Source organism: Macrotis lagotis, chromosome 5, assembly GCF_037893015.1.
Source record: "Macrotis lagotis isolate mMagLag1 chromosome 5, bilby.v1.9.chrom.fasta, whole genome shotgun sequence".
Taxonomy (NCBI): domain Eukaryota; kingdom Metazoa; phylum Chordata; class Mammalia; order Peramelemorphia; family Peramelidae; genus Macrotis; species Macrotis lagotis.
This window is the reverse complement of record NC_133662.1, coordinates 100,207,134-100,228,321: the sequence shown is the minus strand read 5'-3', so window position 1 is coordinate 100,228,321 and position 21,188 is coordinate 100,207,134. Positions and strand designations below refer to the sequence as shown.

The following is a 21,188-nucleotide window of genomic DNA, read 5'->3' as shown; positions in this document are numbered from 1 at the left end:
CTAGGTCAATACTAGACCAAATGATTTCACACTGCCATGGGCCAGATATTCCTTCCCCTGAAACAGATGATGAGGTTGCTGAATATTTTAATATTATAAGAGAATTGAAAATCAAGTGTTAAAATATGTTTGAGTTCAGAAAAGAACTGCAATTCATTCTGAAAGATTTTTTTAAAATAATTAATTTAATAAAGAAAAAAGGAGCAATTGTCATTGTGAATAATTAAATGAATATATCATAAGGCATTCAAGGAGATTGAAGCAATGAAATCTTTCACCAACCACTTGCTCATGATTTGATTGCATTTTAAAAACTTGATTTAATTTGGAAATAGAACTGAGGAAGCATTTATCATTCAAGGATATACAAAATGACAAGCATTTTACCTCCTACTTAAAACATTTCTCCCAAAAGACTAAGCGATATATTTGAAAATGCACCCAATACAAAGATCTCATGAATTAGATAATTCCTTTAAGAACAATTTCTAGAGCCCAAACTTATTTTTAACAGTAGCAATAATATTGATTTTATGATATCCTTAAAAATATTCAATTCTAAATTTGGTAATTTTTGGTTATTAAATAAATAATGAACATAGGAAATTCATAGGTAAATTTCCTCTAAAATGAACATTCATATATTAGTCACTTAATGTGAAATATAATTATGTAAATCATAATCACAAGTTGATTTGTATAGAAATAATCTTGATTTTAAAAGTTATAAGATGAAAAGTTCTAAGCCTTAATTCTTGCTACTAAATTCAGAATATGACTTAAGAAAATCTGAAATATTGTTCATTGACTTGAACATGGCAAGGGAGATCAGTATTTCTTTTTTATTCTTTGTTATAGCCATAATAACCTTAACTCCAATATCATATACATATAAGGGCAGGTGACTGGCACAGTGAATAGAATACAGCCCTGGTATAAGGAGGACTTGAATTCAAATCCAGTCTCAGACACTTTATATTTACTAGTTGTGGGATCTTGGTCAAGTCACTTAAACCCCTTCACCCTCAAAAACAAAAAAAATACATAAAAGTTATATAAATATTACATATCAAGGTAGTCTAGAGGAGAAATGATATCAAAATGTTCGTCAGCCACTCAAAATGAATGAAATCTAAAATGTTTTTGACAATTCCAGGGCCACAAACACATTTAGGTTATTTTACAGGAAAGAAAAATAAACAAATATTTCCTTGTCTTCTATATTCTTTTCCTATTCTTCCTGCAGTGAAAATGGTTTAGTACCAGAAAAGGGAGGGTAAAAGTGCCAACAATGATACATTAATGTCTATAAACTTTAACTTAGCCTGGATAGCCCAAATGTGAGAATCTTATCAATGACTAAGTAAATTGTATCAATAATGGCACTCACTCAATAAATGTAATAAAAAGGATGACTCGACTTGTAATTAAATGCAAGATTGACTCACAAGATCTTAGGGGAGAAACATTTAAAGAATTAGGAGAATTGGTTTTATTGCTCATCTAAAAGCATCAAAAGGTATCATATCATCATGATGACATCATCATGTCATGTGACATTTAGTCATCACATGCTTTGTGGTCATGAGAAGTAATAATAAAATAACTCATCCTCATGCATTAATATTGGATGGAGAGGATAAAGGGATAGACAATTCCTGTAAAAATCTCTATAAGAGCACACTAATTATATCTACATGCAATTTAATATTTGATCGCTTCAATATAAAGGTTGGCAAAGGTGAGAATGAAAAAATGAAAAAATTCAAAAATAAGGGTCTGGAATAAGGAATGGAAAAAGGTCAAAGATTCACAAACTATGAAAATCTTTAAAAATATACAATGTTTATGTGCTTTATATGAACAATATTGAATATATCACAAAATTGAATTGAGTGTAGTTTAAGAGACATGAAACTATTCATTATTAATGAATGACATTTCTGAATGAACTGTCTGTATGCAGTTAGACCACTGATTTTCTTGAGCAAAAATCAAAATTGACATGAAGTTAGAAAAAGAAAGGAAAAAAGATATGGTATTTGATTAAACGATTTCCAATTGAGCTACTTAAATGTCATTGATATTAAAAATAGAACATAGATTAAAAATGTCAACAATTGGAAATAAAATTCATAAATCAATTACCATTAAATGGAGATTGGATGATTCCTAAAAGTACTCCAGGTATCAAACATCAGACTTACTTGTTAAATAAGAAGATATGGCAATCAAAGGAAATAACAGGTTGAAAATAATTTCACCATAAAATTTTATAGTGGCAAAGAATGATTACTTTGTATCAATTCAGCAAGTAGAAAAAAGGAAAATATTTGAAAGCTCAATGAAAGACACAAGTAATCTCAATTATCCCAAGTGTTTAAGGAATAATGGAAAGACAATAAATAGAAAAAAATGGAAAAATTCTGCAACATCATATCACATTCTTTCCACAATCAAGAACAGTAAATGATCAACTTGATTCTAAATTCAGTCTTAGATGTTTATATAGAGGAGGCAGAAATGTTGTGAGAAAATAAAAATGAGAAAAGTAGTAGACCTGAGGCAAATATATACAGAGAAGGGCCATAATGGATATAATACATTTGCAAAGAACTGATTTCAAAATATTACAAAAAAAGGGGAGATGACAAAGATGTGGGAACAATTGAACTTTTTATCTTAAAAAGATTATTAAAAATTCTATAATACTAAATATCTAGTTTACATTCAATGTCAGATTAGGGAAAAAATTATGCATTTATCTTGATTACTCTTGATAAGGTTATTAGGATGGAATGTGTATCTTTCCTTAAACAATATTCCTTAGTGAACTTAACTTTACTATCATTAATTATTGAAATCTCATTGAATAAAAGAGCCTTATAATCTTAAAGAATTATGGATAGGTGAACAATTCATGAATAAGCAAGAGATAGAGAGCAGGGTGAGATGTAAAATGGATAATTTTACATTAAATTGAAAAGATTTTGTACAAATAAGGCAAATGTATTTAAGAAAGAAAACAGAAAATTGAGGGGAAATTTTATAGGTAGTTTCTCAGAAAAAGATCTTATCTCAAATATATGAAGAATTTTGTCAAATCTTTAAGAATAATAAAAGTCATTTCCTAAATACTAAATGTAAGGATGTGAATAAAGTTTTCCATTTTATAGACAAATGGAAAACATTCTAAATCATTATTGATTAGAGAAAAGAAATTTAAAATAATATTGAGATGTTTTAGATATATGAGAATGGCTAAAATTGTTGAAGAGGAAAGAAACAGATGTAGGGGATATATGGAAAATTTTGAATACTAATTCACAAATAATGGAGTTGAATTGATTCAATGATTCTGGAGAACAATCTGTAATTATGCCCAAAGAGTTAGTAAACTGCCTATAGTCTTTGGCTCAGCAACATCAATCTAGGTATGTTTCAAAAAATGATTAGGAAAAAAAGAAAATGAAACTTTATGTTCTAAAATGTTGATAGTACCTCTCCTTGTGCTTGCAAAGAACTGGAAATGACAGGGATGACTATCATTTGGGTACTGACTGGATAAATTTTGGTATATGATTGCAAAAGAATGCTGCTATGCTATAAGAAATGATGCACTTGTATGACAGAATAAAACAACTGAGATTATCTAGTGATAATTTTGTAATCATTAATAATCAAAAGAATAAAACAAGGTAAGAGGGAATTAAAGGAGGATCAAGCAGAAGATCTAGTTGAGCTTTCAAATTGAATAGGATTTCCTATTGATAGTGAAGTATAGTTAGTGCTATAGTTGCTCTGATTATATGAAATGATGGAAAAGTGTAAAGCTACCTGCGTGAGATCTATAACCATTCAATAATAGATCCCATTTGGTCATTGTTTGGGCCCTGGTAGGCTAATAATGAATGTAATTATTCAGTTGCCTCTGTTTAACCAAATATCCAGACTCTTCCCTTTACAGATTGATATTTTTCTTTGTACTATGTAAAAGAGTTTATTCTTTGCCTTCTCTTATCACTTTTAATTACCTTTCTTGTCTGTCTTAACACTGAATGGGTGTTGCTTCAGCCAGACTGAGACCTGTTTACCTTAGTTTAGAAAGGCCAAGGTTTCCTACCAGAGCCATCTCCAGTCATCTGGATACATATCTGATCACAGGACCTTGATGGAGCACTCTGGAGGAAAAAGTGAGAATGATGACTTTTCATAGCCTCCCCCACTTCAGTTAAATCCAATTCATTTGCATAGTATGGTATCGCATGTCATGGTCCTCATGTAGAACAAAGAACAACTCAGAGAGCAGACGCCAGGAGGATGAACAATGCTTGCTGTCAAGTTATTATATGCAACTAGCTGCACAAAGACCTGAAGATCATTAGTCAGAGTGTATATGTTTGTGTATGTATACATACAATTATGCATATTTATATATAATTTTTTGTATATTAATATCTAAATTTAGTAATATATTAATATATTTTTTCCTCAGAGAGAAAATGCAAAAGGACAAAGAGTTGAGCTCTGAAAAAATAAGAAGAGATCAGGTTGGATTGCCTTTGGGAAACTGCGAAGTTTCTTTGATGATCTCAAACGTCCACCTATCTTTTTTAATGCCAATATTCTACCAATTCATGAATCAATACAGTTTCTAAATAATTAATAATGAGAGATACATGGTGAGTGGGAGCAGGATATAACACATTTCAAGCAAGGCATTATTCCTGAGAAGATTTCATTAAAATATATGATTGAAAAAGAAGGTGATTTGTTCATAATGGGATGAGGAAAAAATTGATGAACAGCCTATGTACTTCACCTATATCCTTTCAATATGAGGAGAATCATAGGATCACATATACAGAGCTGGACAGGAACTCAGAGTTCATTGAATTCCAACTCCTCATTTTATGGGTGAAGAAATTGAGAGTTGAGGTGACTTGCCCATGATCTTGCATCTAGTAAGTATCTTGGGTAAAATTAAGACCCTAAAACTTTAAAAGTCCAAGATCAACTTTCTATACACAATGCCAGTCTGAATTTCAAGAGAAGACTTGGAAAGGATCTCAAATACTAGATCAATGCAGATCTGGGTGGGATAAAACTGTGATGTTTTAAAACAAATAGGCATTTTGTTTCTATTACTGTTTCCATTTGAATATAGTGATTAAAATAGAGAGAAGGAAAGGTGCAACTTGAGAACTTGATTTTCTCAGTAATGACATCATAATATATATTGAGATTTCTGGAATGGGGGAAGTTCTCGAAGTTCCAGCAGATTCTTTATATTTACAGTGGTAGAGGTAGATCACAACCCTAAGAAATAGAAAAAGAGAGAAAAGCACAGACAAAAGATAAAAGAGGTCCTTTCTATTATTTCCATAGCCTAAACATTGCTTAGTTCTATTAATTATGGTGTTGCTCAGTCATTTTTCAATGTGTACAATACTTAGTCACTCCATTTGGGTTTTTCTGGGCAAAAATATTGGGATGGTTTTCCATTTTCTTCTACAACCATTTTACAGCTGGGAAAACTGAAGTAAACAGAATTAAGTGACTTACCCAGGTTCATACAGTTAGCAAATACGTATTAATCATAGATTTAAGTAAAAGACGACTAAGGAAGAAGATCTTTACTATCATTATCATTATTATTATTATTATTATTAAGATTTTGCCAGGCAAATTAGGTTAAGTGGTTTGCCCAAGGCCACACAGCTAGGTAATTATTAAATGTCTGAGGCCAGATTTGAACTCAGGTACTCCTGACTCCAGGGCTGGTGCTCTATCCACTGAGCGGCCTAGCCACTCCAAGATTTTAATTATTATGAGAATATTCACAATGTTTATGTTTTATATGTTTGATTCTTCCACAAATCCTTTGAGTTATGTGCAGATATTTCTATGAATATTTTTTTTCTGCAGGGTGCCAAAGAGGGAGTATTAGACAGGATGCTTTGCTGGAAATGAGCATGCTTACAAAAAAGAATGCTAATTGGCTAAATCAACATCTCTGTTTCCTCACTGGATATGTCTGAGTGAGAAAAAAATGCTATCATCCTTTGGTTCAAGGAAAAGTCTGGGGACTTCTCTTAGCTAGGTCATAGCCCATGATTGAATGTTCCTACTGCTTCAGTTTTGGGGGGTTTTTTGTTTGTTTTCTGTTTGCATCTATTGCTTCCTCTTCTGAGACAAAGGAGATTTGGATAGAGATATGATTTTGTGAACTTCCAGAGACTGCAATCAGCTGAGCCTAATAAGCAAAACCTTTAGGACATACCATAGCAGTGAGTCAAATTCAGCATCTGAAACATGTTTCTCTGCAGCAAACTCATCCATTAACAATTTTATATGTGGCAATGAACTCAGAGGGGGCAAATGCTTTATTGATGCTTTAAGATTGACTTCCCTCAGAAGTCCAGGTCATGTGGCTAAAATAATGGAGGGATAGAATTTTCTATGTTCCTCATAATCTCTCACACTTTTCCAGAACTGGAATTATGCAAACGAGGTAAAATAATTGTAGTTGCTTCCACAGACTGACATTAAGTACCCTGATAGGGACTTGAGGAGAAATAGTAGAGAAAAATAACTGTTATTACCTAAAGCATTCATTCAACAACTAAATCTCAGGAAGTCCCAAGCTGAGGAGGGGCTGCACAACCACAATCATAGATTTGCATTCTGGGATTCATTCAGCAATTCCTTTATTTCTTCAGTGACCTCTACCACTAAGCCCATCTGTCCCATTTCTCATCCACCATTATGTAGTAATAAGTCACAGAGCTCAATTTTGCTCCCTCACCCTCCCTCCTACAAAGGAAGCAAGCGTATGAGAAATTATAAGAATTCTTGCTTCCATTAAAACTAAAGAATGGGAAGAATAAAAAAAATCAAGAGTAAAAGTATAAAATTATAGAATAGGCACACAGAGAAGATGAATTATAAAGAGGAAGAAAAAACCATTTTTAGAAAAAAATGAGGAAATGGGTACTTGAATGGGAAGAGTAGCAGAATTTGCCACAACTACTTAAATGAGAAGGAAAACTCCAATATTAGGGTAAAGAATGAGAAGCAGAGGGAAGACTGAATGTGAGGGAAAGAGAACCTATGAAAATAAAGCTACTATAATGCAAATAATGAGGTATAATAACAAAAAATATTAAAGCTGTTAGATAAAGATTTGATTTCATACATGTTTATAAATACAACCTATATATATATATATATATATATATGTGTGTGAGTTCAATAAATATTTGCATATAGATTGTATATGCATGCATATATATACACATACATATCACATCTTTCTATTTCAATCTTGAATTCATTCTGACTTTCTCTTGTTATCTCTCTCATACCCAGATATAGACAGAATACTCAAAAGTCATTCCTCAGTAGAGAAGTAGTCAAAGGATATGAATAAACAGTTCTTGAAAGAATTGCAAGTTTTTAGCAACTATATGCAAGAAGTATCTAAAAAACTGAACAAAATATGTAAATTGGCCAAAAACCCCAGTAAATTGACTAAAAATGACAAAAATGGGAGCAGTTATTGTTGAAGAGGATGTAAAAAAGTAGACACAAACACATTACTGATATATCTTTGAATCAGATCAACAATTTTGTATAACATTTGGAATTATGGACTTAAAATAACTAAATGTCCATGACTTTTGCCCCAGAGGGCTACTATAGGATTTACACTCCAAGGAAGTCATTGCTAAGAAGAAATCATCATATAAAACAATGTATTTCTTGCTCTCTATTTGGTAGCAAAGAATTGGAAACAAATGGCTAAACAAATGATGTACAATGAATGCAATGGAATATTATTGTTCCATAAGACATAGTTTATGCAATGATTAGGAAGAAGCATGATCTGAACAACAATAAAGTAAGCAGAGTCAAGAGAACAATGTATTCAATGTCTACAACATGAATAGAAATAATCACAAAATAATATTTTGCAAAATTGCAAAGAACAAATATGTTCCCAAAGAAGAGATACAAGAAGGTACTTCCCATTACACTCCTTTGAGAATATGTGAGATCAGGCAGGGGCAGTCAGGCAGTACATAGAGCACTGCTCCAGGAGGCAGAAGGATCTGAGTTTAAATCCAGATTCAGGCACTTAATAATTGCCTAGCTGTGTGACCTTGGGCAAGTCGCTCTTAACCCCATTGCCTTAATTAAAAAATTGGGAAAAAAAGAGAATGTGCAAGATCCACTGATATGAGGTAACTATATATATATATTATATATATATATATATATATAATATATATATATATATACATATATATGTGTGTGTGTGTATATAATATATTCATACTTTTTTCAATGTATTGATTAGCTTTGCTTTTCATTTCCTTTTAAAATATTTGTAATATATAATGCTTTTTTGGGGACATGGATATAGGAATGGAAACAGAAAGGTGAGCATTGGGGCGGCTAGGTGGCATAGTGGATAAAGCACCGGCCTTGATGTCAGGAGTACCTGGGTTCAAATCCGGTCTCAGACACTTAATAATTACCTAGCTGTGTGGCCTTGGGCAAGCCACTTAACCCCATTTGCCTTGCAAAAAAAAAAACCTAAAAAAAAAAAAGGCCAGCACTGTAAAGAAGCAAAAACAAAAACAAATGATCTTTCTCACCTCCCAGGGACTAGCTGAAGCGGTACAGGATAGAGGCTGCTCCAATTTCAAGGAATGTTTTATACTTAGGTTATTTTACTAGATATTCTCAATAAAGATTTCTGTATAAAAATAAACTGATATACATTGGTAAAATTGATTGGTAGATTGCTAATCACTAAGTCAATTGTGATATACCAGAATTACTATAACAATTGACACTGTGGAGTGTATACTGGAATGAGATTTATGTCAACAGCCTTTTTAAAGGACAGTACTTCTCTGGAAACTGACTCAGTAGTGAGAGCGAAAATTGAGATGAAAACCCCTCCCCCATCCCCTCTGCTACAATAACTACAGTTATTTATATATGTAAACACACACATGCATACAAGATGACTTCCTAGACAAATATCTCATTACAAAATACACTAATATATTTTATAAATCCCTGGACTTTTATTTTTGTTTTGTATAGTTTTACTACAGTTTAAATATATATAAAATCAATTAAAGAATAACATTAAATTTTCACTAAAATCATAAATCAATTAATTTTAATAATAATAAGTCAATTTTAATCAAGAAATTGGAAGGTACATCAAATTTAAGATGCTCTACATCAAAGAAATTTAAAAATTGTATTTCTTATATATCATAAAAGGAATATCCAGAAAATATTGTGAAGCATTTTTTCTTATTTTATAAAAATATCCTACTATTATTTATATGAAGAGTTGGTCTAATTCATTTTTTAATTGAAGTTAAAAAAATGCCTTAAGGGAATCATGTTTATATTGTTTAATCTCTCTGCCTGTGTGTCTTGCTTCTTCACATGCATACAAACACCCACATTCTTTCCTTACTTATCAAGAAAGATTTATTGAATACTTGATGTAAACAATAATGAAAAATGACCTGATCAGATTACTATTTGCCATTCATTATAAATGAAGTTGGTCTTACATGAGACATTGCTCATGGCTTTAGCAATCTGCAAATATTTATTGAGTTTTGACTGCAAGGTCAATCAACCATTGGTTAAATTACCAGCCTGGTAGGGCATGCCCTTGGAATTAGGTTCCAAGAAATATGGTAGATCTCTTATGATAGTAGATACATATTTAGCTTATTATGAATAGTGTATTTAAGTAATATAACTGATTGCAGTTAGGGGAATAGTGTGTGTACATAAAAAGAGCAAAGGTTATTATCCTGCATGTTTTTGAAAGAAATGGACCTAATATAATGAGATTCTCTCATAAAAATATGGAGGTGTGAAGTGAGTGCATATTAGTTGTGGAACATTAACATCATTTAAAATCCTTAGAAGTTTACTTAGTACGTTGACCCAAATATTGAGTTTATCCTTCTTTGAAGTGTTGTGATATTATTCTGTACATTACACTTCTGCAAATGTAATGGGGTTGAACGCATTTGTTGATTGTGCCAATTCCCTTTGGCAGAGAATTAGGAAGATGATCTTTTAATTCTGTTCCTATCTAAGGTTCACTTAATAATTCTGAAAGCAAAATAAAAGACAATAACTAGTGGAGGAGTTTTCACATTTCTTCTAGTTCAGCTTGATTAGCCAGGAAAGTGCTTACCTACATTATAACAGTTATTTTACTTATTCTATATAAAACAGCAATCGGAGTGTTCAGAATTAGACTTAAGCCCTTAGGGTGTAGATTGCATTGACTTCAGAATTCAACATTTATTTGACAGATACTAAAATAGAAACTATTCTCTTTCCAGGAATGTTTATGAGATCTTTCTGGAATAGTATTGATAAAGGATATATTCACTTTTATTAGGAACTTAATTAAATGGATTTGAAATGTTCATTTTTTCTGTGTGGGGGAGAAAGAATAGAAATGAAAGAGCAATTACTTGTAGATAAATAATGAAAAAAAGTAGAAAGTGGGAAATATATTTATCCCTAGTTACAAAATAATAGATCTATTGATTTAGTCTTTTATTCTTTTTTTAGTTCAGTGAATTGAATAATAATATTTCCCTTGATTTTTAAATGTGATTTTTAAACTGATTATTTTCTTCATATTGTTCAAACATGACTCCAATTAAAATAAGTCCCACTGGCATGGGAAGGATAGACCTGGACTCCATGTGCAGATAAAAACATAATGAATAGGGAAAGATATTCTTTGATTTCAATATTTTAGGAAATGAAAGGATTTTATGCTAAAAATTTAGTTGGTTAATTATTTTGATTTTCCCACAACAAATTATCATCAAAATATATTATACCTTATACATTTGAATCCCTTTTAAATTAACTGAATTAAATTTCATAATTGTCATACTGAAAAGGCCATTACACATATATAGAATCAGTGATTTAATTTTAGAGGAACTATTAAAAGACATCTAGCAAAATTCCCTCATTTTGAAAAGGATGAATCACATTGAATAAGTGATTGATGACTTTCCATCAATGTTGCTTCCCATACTATATTCCTTTCACAAATTACATATGCCTTCTTTTAGCAAAATATGCTGATTCCCAGAGTACTTTTATAAAAAAAAAGCTTTTTTTTAGATTTATCTTTTCCTTGGTCATATTACACAGCAAATTGTTTAACATAATAAAGAGAAAAAGCACAAAGTTAAATTTGAAATCTATTTGGAAGATGTTTTTAAAACCAAAAAAAGATGTTTGAATTAGTACAGGATTCTGAATAATTTAATCAAAAAAGAATTTTTTTTGAGGGAATTTAACAATTATCGTAAAGAGAAACAATTTTGAAGAAGATATAATAAGATTGAGGTGTTCTAATGAGAATGATAGAGGACTTATCAACCAAATTCAATTTGACATATACAGAAGGTAGTAGCAAGTTCAGGTAATACAAATTAATATAAATATGTATCAAGGTCTCAGAAGAAACAGTTTCTAGATAACTAAAGCTCAAGATCAACTGAGACTAACAAGGATTGGTTGAGAACATTTTTTTGCTCTAAATTTTGGAGAGTAAAATATTACAAAGGAATAGTTCAACTACTTGAGGTGAATGGGACAGTAATAATAGTTGAGGGAAAGAAGGTAGAACTACTTTGCTTTTATTTTGTGCCTCTTTTCTCTTGCAGGGTAAATAATCTGTGTATTAAAAAACAACAATGGCTAACAGAGAGACTGTTATGTAAGGAACAGTTGCTGCCCTGGATGAGTTCAAGTGAACTCACTCAGACATATAAAGATAGGTTAAGGTAAAGCTCTGAAGGATTTTAAATGTCAAAAAGAAGAGTTTGTATTTGATGTTAGGAGTAATAGAATAACACTAAGGATTACTAAAAAGGAGAATGATGGAGCGGAGCTGAACTTTAGAAATACTGACAATACTGTGGAAGATATACTACAGATACTAAGATTATCTTAAAAGAAAGGCAAAAGAAGACAAAAAGTCATCAAAAACAAATAAAAATGTACCGAATGCTAATAATTAGAGATCTATAAATGAAAACAACCTGGAGGTTCCACCTCATACCATCAGATCAGGAAAGATGACATAAAAAGGAAATTAATAATTGCCAAAAAAGTTATGAGGAAACTGGTATACTGTTGCATTGCTTTTGGAGATATGCATTAGTCCAACCTTTATAGAAAGCAATTGGGAACTCAGTTCTTAAAGTCTTTAAATTCTTTGAGAGTTTTAACACTACAAAATCTATATTCTAATGAGATCAAAAAAGAACTCACAAATTGAATATATAGAAGCTCATTACGAAGTAGCAAAAACACTAGGAAGTAACCTATTTAATGAGGAATGAATAAACATATGACACAGAATATTATTGTGCAACATGAACTGATAAAATGAATGTTGTCAAAGAAACAAGAATACTTGTGTTCTCTGATACAGAGAGAACTGAACAGAAACCTTTGAACACACATTATAGAAAAAACAACTAAGAAAGGCTTAAGAATTCTAATCAATATATGCTTCCAGAGAACTGATAATTAAACACACTATCTACTGAAATACAGAAGAATAATGGACAGACACAAAATTATAAAATAAAATATATATTTTTGGCCATGAACAATGTGGGAATTTGTTTTGTTTGTCTAAGTATAATAGTTAAGAAAGTTTTCTTTTACTTTTTAATCTTATGATTTTCTTTCATTGAGGGGGTTGGACAGGTAGTAGAGGAATTAAATGTTTTCAATTATTTAATAGAATTAAAATTTTTAAAGAGCATAGTCTAGAGTAGTGAGAGATTTAGTAGACAAATTAGGAAGCTATTTCTATTATAGAGATAAGAGGAGATGATAGCCTGAACTAGAGTGGTGACTATATGAGTGGAAGTAAGTGAACAACTTCAAGAGACACCAAGGTAGAATTTTGATTTGAGGGATACTGAAGAGTCAGGAATGACCAAGATTGGGAACCTTGGTGACTAATAGAACCAACTAAGTATTGTCCTAGGTTCAGGCTTGGAGTCAGGAAAACTTGGGTTCAAATCCAACTTCAGATACTTACTGTTGTGTAAACCTGGGAAAGTCATTTAATGCCTTTTTGCCTCAACTTCCTCATCTGTAAAATGGAGGAAATAATAGAATTTATTTATATAGGTATCTATAGAAAGAGACAGAAACAAAGAAAAAACAAAAGCAGATAGTCAGTGTTTATCAATTTTCATTTCGCTTGCTTTTGATTATTGGGGAATATCTTGAATGTATTAATAAAGCAATGGTTAGAAAATAGAAACAGTGATTACAAAGATCTAGTATGGCTTAATTTTACCAAATTAATCTAATTTCCTTATTATCTGGTTACTAGATTTGTACATAGCGGAATGCAAAAGATATACTGTAGGTGGTCCAAATTTTGGTAAAATATTTAACAAAAATTGAATAAAAGTATAGATAGATGACATGATTATCTAATTTATGGTTGATAGAAAACAGAAAGAAAAAGCTAACATAAATAATAATGAGAGACCTTGTGATTGTGCCAGTGAAATACAGGCTTTTAGGGGAAATATAATCATTTAAAAAAAAAGAAAAGAATTAGGGTGGAAGGAGGATAATCACTGTATTTAAGTCTCAGAAGGGCTGTCATGTGGAAGAGAGATTATCCTATTTTCCCTGACTCCAGAAAGTAGAACTAGAACCAACATGAGGAAACTACAGAGGACAGATTTTGGCAGACTGGGGGAGGGAGAAGAGAAAGACATCTCAACAATTAGAAATATCCCCAAATCTCATAGGCTCCTGTGGGAAATTCTGACTTCTCAGTAACCTGAGATTGACTCCCTTCAAAGGATATTATAAAATACAGAATTGCTCAAGTGGGGGAATTTAGATTATATTTTATGTACCTTACAAAACAGAGATTCTAGATTTCTGATTCATTGCTAGGAATCAGAAATCACATTTTACCATACCACTTTCTGTCCCTTAACAGTTAATTTAGGGTGAAAAGTAGCATTTGCTTTAATTCTAATCCATGTCTTTTATGTAACTGAGTCATGGGAGATTGTTTTAATTTGATCATAATGATCTTATGCTGGTCTTTTAATAAATTTTATAGTAGTTTGTGTGATATCTATATCAATTTATGAATGTGATCTATCATTCAACTTTCTATTTGTATCTTTAGATATAGATATGCATAAAAAGTACATATATAAATAGACACATAGATGATATCCAACTATTTATATAGCTCTATCTATGTCATTTATCTCTATCTATATAGTGACATATGCATATATTTACATTCATTTGTGTAAATTCATCTACTTATAACAATAAATCCATCTATCCATCTATATCTATCTAGATTTTATATATGCATATATATTTATATGTATATATCTATTTACTTATAATCCATCTATCCATCTCTCTATATATACATATATAGATATATATATTCATCCATCTATAGTTATATATCATTTATCTGTTTGTATATATCATCTATCTATATCTGTCTTTCCTTTCTCTTTCTTTTCTTTCTTTCTTTCTTTCTTTCTTTCTTTCTTTCTTTCTTTCTTTCTTTCTTTCTTTCTTTCTTTCTTTCTTTCTTTCTTTCTTTCTTTCTTTCTTTCTTTCTTCCCACCTCTTCCCTTTCATTTATCAAGGATTTGTTTAAATATTAACTTTGCATGGAACTCTGTGTGGCCCTTGAGAAGATACAAACCCTAAGACTTGATTCCTATCCTCAAAGATCCTGTTGTCTGATAAGCAAAAAAATTTAAGTAGGAGTACCTAACTGATGATGCTTGAACTTTCAGGTCTTCAGTTGTTCTATATTTGTGAGAGAATACTGGGTTAGAGGAATAAGAATAAGTTATTTCTGAGAAAGGCAATAAGTAAAATTATAACCTTAAAATTTAATTCTGAAATCTATCTGAATCCAAATTGAATTAGGATGTTGGTAGTAAATGAATACTCTCCTCAAAACTGAAAACTGAACTTCTTTCTTCCTTTTCATGCTGAGCTTAGACCATCTATGTAAATGAGCTTCTAAATGTGGAGAGAAGTCCAATCTCAAGCACAGGCTAAAAGATCACCAAGATCACTTGGCATAACAATCTAATGACTTCAGGAAATAGCACTGGGAACCAGGAGTTCTAGAAACTAAAAACCTACTCAATTACTGTATAAACGTGGACAAGTCATGTCATCTTTCTATTACTCAAATTTTTCATTTGTAAAATGGAGAGGCAGTTAGGCTGGATGACCTATAAGATCCCTTCTAGATTTACAAATCTGGATCTACAATACAATTAATGGATGCCAAAGGAGACATTGAGGGGGTTGAGCCCATCGGGAGATATACTTCCTTTATTTGGTCATGGTTTCCAACTGAATAAAATTCATCTTTCCCTGCCTTCTAGTAGCTGCAAACTTGACAATAATCAGACTGTTCTGAATCTCTTCTCTAGTCAAGTACAGAGGAGTTTTTGATTCATTTGCATGCCCAGAAGAACAGAGAGCCCAAACTAAAAGTAAAATGGACATAATTTTAATGATTTAGTTTTAATTTTGTGCATTGGATTCAAACAGCAAACTGTGTGCACTCAACTGTTATCACAATGTGGTCAAGAGGTCTGTGTCTTTTACCATTTACACACAATTGGTCATTACAGTATGTCATCAGCCTAGTGGAAACCAGGGGTGTAGCATGGTAAGCAGTGTTGGTAGTGCACTTAGCTTTTATATTATCTAACTTGAAAATATTTCTCTTCTATGATTCCTTTTCCTGATAAAAATAGTTTTCACCAAACGTTGGTGGTGCACACGCACTACCATTCATGCTTGACATCACACCCCTGACGGTAACGCGTGTTCTTTTTTTTGTTGATAAAAAGTATTACAAAAATTTCCATACAAAAACTATTTTCATAGAAATCTTGCATTTCCACAAATAAACCTGAACATTTTTTTTGAAAAAAAAACTGCTCAAGAATTTTGTTCATTTTAACACTGTGACTGTATTGATAAATGCAGTCCACATAAAAGTTCTCCTGCTCAATTCTTGTAGGTGACTAATCTCATTTCCACTATTGTTGAGAACTGCACAGGCTCCATTGAGTTCAATTTGCAGCAGGAACAAAGGTCTGGAAACCACGAGATGCTAAAATGTGAGCCTTCAGTAATCCGTGTGACCACCAAATTCCCCACCCATGTTTCCCCTTTTCCATAATTGAAAACAAGATCACTTTAATAGTGAATGGTTACAAAATACATCCCTTTAACTTAGGAAAACTAGGTTTGATTGTTGGCTTTCATTTTTTTTTCATTTTACTGGGGAAGGGGTGTCTCACATTACATTTCCTGGCTTGGTGAATTTAAGAAAATCATTATTGCCTTGGTTACCGACATTTTTATTTCAGTCAGTGACACAGACAGTCCACAAAGCAGACACAAGTCCACTTTATATTCCTCTTTTTTATGAAATTCAGATTTGCTTTGTGTTACAATATTTTTTCACATCCAATAAACACATATTGTCTATTCAGATGATTATTATACTGTGCAGTTGGGGGCCAGTAACCTCACCACCTCTATATCTGGAAGTTCAGAAGAACATCTTGTTTCTTGTTACACTACAGTTTTTGCTGATTCCAAGTCTTTTTTTGTTTGTTTGTTTAATGACTCCTCGAATGACTGCCCCACTGAGCATAGATACTCCATCTCCTGGCCACAGCTGAACGTCCAAAGGAACCTGTAATCTCACCAGACTGCATTTGAAACCAACCACAAACCTCATATATTACATTCATTCAGAAGAATGGTGGAACCCATGATAAACAGTGTAACCCTGCAGAACTTAGTTGATCCATGGTGCTTGTGAATCGAGTTTGACCATTGCAACTGCTTAGATCACAAGAGTCTTGAGTTCATAGACACAGTGGCATGAGGTAACTCATTTTATTTTGCACAGGTTGCATATTTCCACAGGAAACATTCTCGCTAAAGTTGTTTGGAAAAAAAAAAAGACGACAGTTTGTGCTTGGGTATTTGGATCTCCCAGCTTTATGCCATGGTTTCTTTTCCTGGCAACCTTCTGTCGTTAAATGTGTGCATGTTGATAACTTCTTCTGTTTTCACAATAACAGGGGCCTGGGGTTTGTGTTTTAACCGGCGCTGACACTTCAGAGACATCCTCAGCTCTTCTACCATAGCACTACAGAAGGACCTCTATGGGAAAAAAAAATTGGAAAAATAATTAGAAGTATAAAATTGCAATGTCAAGAATCACCCAAGAATAATGTCAATTGGAAAATCTGACTATTAAAGAAGATTGCTTTATTTCAGCCTGAAACTGATTAAGGGGATATTTTTTAAAAAAATATGCATCTTATAATTTTTAAAATGGCCCAACAAAATAAGATGACCCATTGAAAATTTCTTCTTTTGCCTAAAATTATTTATTTTGTGGTTAACTTAAAATCTTTACCCTTAATGCTGATCACCCTGACTCATCCCCCACGAGAATCTAAGACAATGCTTTGGATATAATAGGTGTCCAATAAATATTTGTTCCCTGAAATTAAAACAAATGCCTGGTTATGCAAATAATATGAATATGGACATATAGCATATGTATGATTTGGAAAGATGCTCTGTAACAATAGTTTATAACTCACCAAAAGCTTTTTTATTCCACTGAATTTTAAACATACATAAAACAAGAAAATCTTTTGAATTTAATTTTAAATAATAAACATTTAATTTCTGACAAATTGAGGTTAAAAAATTTCACAGTAAATTTTTTTCTTTCTATGGTTCCAAAAACACAAAACTATGATAGAAATGGGTCTCCTGATAGCTAGTCCCCTGATAATTCTATCACTTGGAATATATATATATATATATATATATATATATATATAATATTTATATAATATGTATATCTATAGGTATTTTGGAATATATATGTATACATACATGTATTTGGGTTGTGTATTTATATATTTGAATAATTATATATAATCCATATAATATACATATACATAGATAGATAGATAGAATTACTAGGTGAATAGAAATTGAGATTTCTTTTTAACACAAAAAGTAAATTATCTTAGTTTTGATATCCCTAAACCACTGACACTAAGCAGAAAAAATAGATGGCCATTCTATAGTTGCTATTTTATGTGCTGAAATTTAAAACTTATTTTTTCCTTTTTCTTCTTTTTAATGGATCAGATACTATATGCTGACATCTCACACACAAGGCCAGAGTTCATGACACAGAGACATTTTAAATCAAACACAACTCCTTTCCCCCTAATTGTTAGAGTTTTAGAGTGGCATATTCCTATAGAGAATAATATAATAGAAGGTTATTTTATGTCATATTTTTAATTTTTGAAAATCAGGCCATTCTAATTCCATGATCCAAATTTATGAAACTTCTGAATATGTGTATATACCAGGGAAAGGCAGTGAGGGGAGGCAAAGGAGACAGAACTGTGCCTCATCTCAGATTGCACAATCCCTCACAATCTAGATTAAGCATATAAAATAAGCACTTATTTATGCTACCTCTATTATCCTGATTGATAATGTTCATACCTCCTTAGTCATGGACCCCTCACCACCACATGTCACTAATATATACATAAATATATACACATTTATATATAGTATTATATTTTCACTTTTTCATATTCTTAGATCTTTAACAGAGTAGAATGTAGTTCATATTAATAACAAATTATGCACATTTTTTATATTTTTTCAAAATAGTTTGCATCAATTTTCTAATTTGTTCTTTACAATAAATATTTTAAATATCTCAATTTTGCTATCCTTTCCATATGAGCATTTAAGATGAAGGATCTGAGACTCAGAGGTTCAGTGACATGTTCAAAGTCACATAGAAAACCACCAACAAAGAAGAAGCTAGATTATAAGTCTCCTGACTCCTAAGAGAGTATTCTTTTTATTATACTACATTGCTTTCAGTAAGACCTTCTATATTATATGCATGGATTCCAATTTATATAAATTATATTAATGCTATTACCAAGGTAAAATTTGTTGTTCCAAAGTGTTTTACATGCATTATTTCATTTGATCTTCACAGAATAACTGTGAACTAGTCAATGTATTATCCCCTTTATTTATATAGCAAGACTCCAAGGTGATATATTTTATAAAAGGCAGAGTTGACAATTGAACCCAATTTTTATGAAACCATTTCATTGCACTGACCAAGTTTGTGTGACTCGTGTCTTTCCTTACTTCAAACTGTCCTATTCGTAACTCTCTTATTTGTTCAATTTAATAGAAATAATATGTATTTAGCATCTAAATGTAAAACCTTGTTTTGGGCAGTGAGGGAATTACAAAATCTAATTAGACACTGTCCCTGCCTGTAAGAAGTTCATAATTAAATAGTCATTTTCATGAGACCTTTCTGCTATTTCCCCCCACTCTATCCCTATGTGAATCCAACTTTATTTTTTGTTTCTTTCTCTTCATGGTCTCTATCCATTTCAGTCTTTCTTCATCTTGAGACACATTTTTGTTCCCACTAGGACAACTTTCCTCATGCTCTTGACTTGCTTTCAACATCCAAGTTCCTTCTCTCTGTCAATTCTATACAGTTTTTTTCTTCAAGACATGGCTAGAATTTTATCACTTTGGGAAGTTTTCTGTAATTCATAGGTCCTATGAAGATCACTTCTTTACATATTATGTTTTGTTAGCAAGCAAAAATATTAGAGTACATTAGGAAACAATAAGGGCTGTAATTCATATGTCACTTTAATCCTTAGGGAACACCTATTCTCTAGTGTGCCAAAGATATGTGTTTTAACATCATTTCTACTAAAGGCAAGGACCATATATTTTAGTCCTTTTCTTCCCTCATAGCACAAAGCTATTATATATATAAAATGTGTTTCAAACAATGCTTCCTTTACAAAGAGTGCTGTAGTAAAAACCAAATACTAAATTTAGTTTTCAGTTAGCAGATAGCTTTGGAAATTTAGCTTTTAAACAAGGTCATATTACCTAGCCTGCTGGTTTTAAGAAATTCATAAAATTACAAAAATAAGGGAAATCTAAAATCAGGTTATTTTTTAATCAAAAAAGGCAACTAATAGAGGAATAATGTCAGCTATTTTTAGATTTATTTTTTTCTAGGTGGACATCAAATTAAGAAGAGATATTTTCTAGTTTTCTAGTATTTGTAATAGAGAAAAGAACAACTTAGGCTCCCATTTATCTATAGAACAACAGCCTAAACAGTTACTTAGCAAGTATCTTTTATCCTCAGAAGTCAGGTAGTCTATCTGTTTGTTTGGGGTTTGGGAGTTTAGTTTTGTTTTTTAACATTTTTTTTATTTTTGCAAGGCAATGGGATTAAGTGACTTGCCCAAGGTCACACAGCTAAGTACTTATTAAGTGTCTGAGGTCAAATTTGAACTCAGAAGCTAGTGCTCTATCCACTGGGCCACCTAGCCACCCTCCCACCCACCTCCCCCGTCACCATCTATCTGCTTTAATGGATTCAAATAAAAAAAATATCTAATTATATGTCAGTAGTATATGTGGACATATAATTATCAAGTGTCACCTTTAAATAATTACTTTTTAAAAATGCAATGTTAACTATAACAAGGAAGCACTACTAGGATTAGAAGTATTAAAGGGATCAGAAGAACAAGGGTGGATCTGTTACAGAGGATTAGAAGAAAATATGAATAAGAATTATATATGTCAGGGAAATGTCATATATCTAGGAGTAAAGTGGGGACCAATTGAATTCTATTATTCAACCTCCAAATTCAGTGTTCTTTACTTCTGTTGAAGGAATAGGGGAATCTGCTTCCAAAAATTGGAAATGATAAGATTTTAAGGTTATTTAGACTTGCTTTTCTGGAGAGAAATTTTATAGAATTAAGTATGATACAGTGATGCAGGATTAAGATCTTAGAGATCATGTAATCCATAACTTTCAGTGAGGAAACTGAGGGTCAGAAAAATTAAGGAACTTCCTCACGGCAACATGTGTAGAAAGTAGAAGAGCTAAGATTTAAACTTAGGTCTCC

At 31.7% G+C, this 21,188-nt stretch overlaps 1 protein-coding gene across 1 annotated transcript in view; it reads right to left on the bottom strand.

The window, feature by feature from the left end:
- Window positions 1-15,694: 15,694 nt before the first annotated feature.
- Window positions 15,695-21,188, bottom strand: part of GRIK2 (glutamate ionotropic receptor kainate type subunit 2) — an 851,151-nt gene continuing 845,657 nt past the window's right edge. Inside the window, exon 16 of the mRNA XM_074187246.1 lies at window positions 15,695-17,322. Coding sequence (XP_074043347.1) covers window positions 17,158-17,322 — 165 coding nt within the window. The 3' untranslated portion in view covers window positions 15,695-17,157. The remainder of the gene's footprint in view (window positions 17,323-21,188) is intronic.